General features: G+C 41.2%; 1 protein-coding gene across 1 annotated transcript; it reads left to right on the top strand.

Moving 5' to 3' along the window:
* The first annotated feature begins 810 nt into the window (after positions 1 to 810).
* On the top strand, positions 811 to 2,519 carry LOC147636082 (fe(II)/2-oxoglutarate-dependent dioxygenase 4-like). The gene is made up of 4 exons (XM_086801519.1): positions 811 to 1,120; positions 1,211 to 1,431; positions 1,651 to 1,978; positions 2,070 to 2,519. Exons 1-4 carry the CDS (start codon positions 863 to 865, stop codon positions 2,340 to 2,342), a joined length of 1,080 nt encoding a protein of 359 aa, XP_086657645.1. The 5' UTR covers positions 811 to 862; the 3' UTR covers positions 2,343 to 2,519.
* Positions 2,520 to 4,603: the final 2,084 nt, after the last annotated feature.

The following is a 4,603-nucleotide window of genomic DNA, read 5'->3' as shown; positions in this document are numbered from 1 at the left end:
AGAAAACATTTTGGTTAAGCGATACAAAAACCTTCAACTTGAAATTTTAAAAGGTTTTTATTGAAATTGTTTTAGGTTTGAAGCAAAAAAATTTAACTAAAATGCCTTAAAATTAGCAGGTTTTATTTTCAAATTTGAACATTAAACCTCGGTTTTTCCGTGTAGAGTACTAGTGTTCAAAAAGAAACATTTCACGAATCAATTAAAGAATGGTTTTTTTTTTTTTCTACATGCTTCAGAATGAATTACTTTCTTCTTGACAAATCCTTTTTCACTGGTAACTGGGAGCCAAGAACGCCAATGGCAGAGCAAAGCTGAGACACCACAGTACGTACATTTGGATTCCCACAGTACGTACATTTGGATTCTCCAGCGTCGTGTTGATGAAATAACTGAGGTCAATTCATGAGTGCTCGAGTACTAATGTTCGAAAAAAATATTTCACCGACCTCGATTTAGACGCTAATGGCAGAGTAGAGCTGAAACAATTAGGCGAAGCTGAAAATGTTTCTGTAGCACTGATAGGGCCAATCTGGCATCGCCCAGTGTAGACCGTGCGATGTGAAGTTGTGTGGTGAAGCGCATTTCCGATTCAATCAATAATAGAGACAATGAGAACGCTGCCACGACATCTAGAAAGGGTGATTGAATCGACGTACGTAAGAGATGAGGGGTCGTGAAACTTTTGTGCTTAATTGCACATTTGAAAAGTGGGTGACAGATACAAGCGTGGGTGATTATAATAAATTAAAAGCAATGCCGTGGCCACGATCATATCTATAAAAGGTGATTGAATCGGCTCAAGAGAAGGGTGATTGAATCGGGTGAAACAAGAGAAGATTGCCAAAGCCAGCTAGGAATCATGGCTCCCATCACCTCCTCGACCACAAGCACCAATAATATTGAGCCCAATGGCCAGTTGAAGGGTGTCAAAGCCATGCTGGATCACGGCGTTAGAGAGGTGCCAGCCTCTTACGTAAGGCCGGCCCACGAGCGTCCCTCCGCGGACGAGTATGCAGACCTCGAAGTCCCCGTAGTGGACCTTTCACACTACAAGACGCGGTGGGCGGATATCGTTGACCAGGTTGGTCGTGCATCGGAACAGTGGGGCTTCTTCCAGGTTCGCGTGGCAGTTCCTGAGATTATCCTTAATGGTTTTTCCGTCCACCATTATAAGTGTGTAATGCTGCTTATTATGGCATGGGCGCAGGTGATTAACCATGGCGTGGACACAGAGAAGATCATGAAGGCTATGAAGAAGTTCTACGAGCTGCCTATCGAAGAAAAGAACCAACTCCCGTTTGAGGATGCCCACGCGCCCGTGGCCTTTGCCACGGGCACGGGCGCCACCTGCGACTGGAAGGATGCTCTGGTTATCCGACGCCGTCCGGGTATCTGCAACGGCTTCCCCTTAACCCCCGAAGTGATCAGGTGTGGATGCGCATAGCCATTTTACGCCAGCTATAAATTAGACGCCTCAATGATGTCCTAAGCCTTGCATCTCAATTAGCTTAATCTTTAGCTAGGTGAGCTGTTACATTAATCCATCCTTCAATACTACTTCAAGTAGCGAACTCGCTTTCTTCCATATTTGGGCACTTAGTCACATTGTATCTATGGTAGCCTAACCCAATCCGAGGGGGTGTGCAGGGAGGAGGTCCTGCAATATCAGGCGGAGACTGAGAGCCTGGCCAACCTTCTATACGAGGCCATATTTGAGAGCTTGGGACTTAGCAAAGAGCACGTGCGACGTGGGGGAATGCCCGGGCTACAGCGGTACGTGTTGGTGTGCAACTTCTACCCACCTTGCCCGGACCCCGACCTGGTGTTTGGGCAAAGCGCTCACTCCGATATCAATAGTATCACGCTCCTCCTCCAGGACGAGGTGGGTGGTCTCCAGATAAAGAAGGAAGACAAATGGGTAGACGTTAAACCCATCCATAATGCCTTTGTCATCAACTTAGCAGACCAAGTTGAGGTGAGCAATATGGTGACTTAATCTTTATTCGTATCATTTTAGCAAACGGTTTTTCTGTTTCTCTACTGCTTAATGCCTTACTCCGGTGTAGATCTTGACCAATGCCAAGTACAAAAGCGTGGAGCATAGAGCCGTAGTTAACAGGGATAGGCCAAGAATCTCCCTAGCTGCTTTCTTTGGTCCTCGCGAGGAAGCCAAAGTTGCCCCCATTCCTGCATTGTGCACTAAGGAAAATCCACCCTTCTTCAGAGAAGTTGCATTTGGGGAATATATCATGAACTACTATACAAAAGGTCTACCTCTCTACAAAGCAACCTTGAACTATGCAGGCCAACAATATAATGAAAGCACCTTACTCAAGTAGTTCTTAGGACAAGCCATTGTCCATTGTTAATTGCTTTATCTTTTATACTCCTCATCTCGAGATGATGCACTATATTTGTACCCTCTAGCTGCGATGACGACGACGCTTTTGTGCTTGTTGCATTTGATAAATCAAATTCCCATGTGGTAACTCTTGGATACCTTTGAGAGAAACAAACGTGGGTAATCGGATTATAATAATGATTTTTGGGCCTCGATGTGTTTTCTACACCTTTTTTTGTTTACTAATCAATTGTCAATCATAAACTTTTTATGTGCCTATTTATTCTTTGAGAAATTATCTATACATAGTGAATAATTCGATACGATTGGAAACCTCCTCAAAAGTTTATTCTTCTCCCTTCTTTGGTTTCTCTCATGAGTCATGCTTGTGCCTCACCGATGCATGCCCCCTCCCTTCGGTCCCTACTTCCTCTGACAACATGCATACACTCGTGTGTGTGTGTGTGAAAGTATGTATGTTTATATGCCTTACTCAAGAAGTCTTAGGAGAAGTGATTAACCATTATTAATTTATTTACCTCTTGTACTCCTGACCGAGATGATGTATTATTGTGCTCTCTAATTGGTACAATGACACTTTTGCACTTTACAGCATTTGATAAGTGAAAATCCCATGTGGTAACTCATGGATATCTTTTGAGAGAAACAAGCGTGGGTGATCATAATAATGATTTTTATGCATTTATACTTTTTTTTTGTTTACTAATCAATTGTCACAACAATCATAATCTTTTTACGTGCATAAGCTTTATACACGAGACTTATGCATGAGGATTTATTCACAAGTCTCATGCATGTGGCTTATTCATAAGCCTCATCCATAAACCTTATGTACAAGGCTCATGCATAAGTCTCATGCATGAGGTTTATGCATAGGGGTAATGCATAAGCTTTATGCACTAGCCTCATGCATAAGGCTCATGCATATAGTCACCTCTTGAGAGAAGCATGGCTATCCATAGAGGGGAGAGAAAATAACAAACCCTAATCTTAAAAACCTAAAACTTACAAACCCTATAACATGTAAAAGCATAAGAGAGGAAACAAAAAAGAGAGAGATTTCTTGCCTTATGAGGCTTGTATGAGTGGATAACCTACAAAATCAAACCAAATAAAGAAAAAAAAGTATTAGTGATCATAATCTTAACCCTAATAGAAAGCATATACAAAACCCTAATCTCAATAGAAATATTAATGAAAGCTTTTACATCACATACAAAACTTATTGAATTGGTTTTTTTCCCTTCTTATTGAAGCTTAACCCTAACCCTAGCTTTTACATGAAACCTTAATAGAAAACTTTGATTGACAGCCATGAAAGCTCTCTATTAAGTTTTGTATGTACAAGCTAGGGTTAGGGTTACGCTTTGAGATGGCAAAAAAAAGAAAAGAAAAACTTCAAAGAGAGGAAAGAGAAGGAAAATACTCAAAAGAAAGCTTTCATGGAAAGCTTGTTTGCATAGGAGATAGATGAAAATAGAAGACATACCTTGCATGAGCTTCACGAGGATAGGGTAGGAGAGGTAGAAGTGATGGATTAGACAAACTTGAAAAAACTCAAGGTATCACAGTTAGGACATTCAAATAATAAAATCGACACAGCGACAAAAAAGGTAGGAGTACTTTTTCTAGGCCATGTTGCTAAGCAACATTTTTTTCATAGTGTAGTAGCATTTTTTGCTGCAAAAAAGCTCTTCTGAGTAGAGATAAAATGTAGCAACATTTTTACACTGTTTAATACCGTTTTTTTACTGCTCATAGCATTAAAATCCTTGGGATTTCCCCTTCCAAAATGCCACTGAAATGCACCTATGCCCCCAATGTGTTATAATGATGGTAGTAAGTAGAGTATGAGAGTGATGTAGCAATGAGAGTAATTGAGTGAAAACAACAAGGGCACTACGTAGGCGCTATGGGGAGAAATTTCATGGCAGTGCATTTGTAGGAAGAACCATTAAAGGTGATGGCAGTAGCAAAGAAGGAACCCTACACCAGGAGACTTATGCATGAGGATTTATTCATAAGTCTCATGCATGTGGCTTATTCATAAGCCTCATGCATAAACCTTATGTACAAGCCTCATGCATAAGTCTCATGCATGAGGTTTATGCATAGGGGTAATGCATAAGCTTTATGCACTAGCCTCATGCATGAGGCTCATGCATATAGTCACCTCTTGAGAGAAGCATGGCTATCCATAGAGGGAAGAGAAGATAACAAACCCTAATCTTAAAAACC

Source organism: Cibotium barometz, chromosome 8, assembly GCF_041138505.1.
Source record: "Cibotium barometz isolate CiBa-2024 chromosome 8, ASM4113850v1, whole genome shotgun sequence".
NCBI classification, from domain to species: domain Eukaryota; kingdom Viridiplantae; phylum Streptophyta; class Polypodiopsida; order Cyatheales; family Cibotiaceae; genus Cibotium; species Cibotium barometz.
The sequence above is the reverse complement of the archived record's forward strand: the minus strand, read 5'-3'. Positions and strand labels throughout refer to the sequence as shown.

Bases quoted from the DNA above. Each gene is read 5' to 3' on its own strand.
- LOC147636082 (XM_086801519.1), top strand. From the start codon at position 863: ATGGCTCCCATCACCTCCTCGACCACAAGCACCAATAATATTGAGCCC. The intron at 1,432-1,650 runs GTGTGGATGCGC...GGGGGTGTGCAG, and splicing joins TTAACCCCCGAAGTGATCAG to GGAGGAGGTCCTGCAATATC. The intron at 1,979-2,069 runs GTGAGCAATATG...ACTCCGGTGTAG, and splicing joins ACTTAGCAGACCAAGTTGAG to ATCTTGACCAATGCCAAGTA.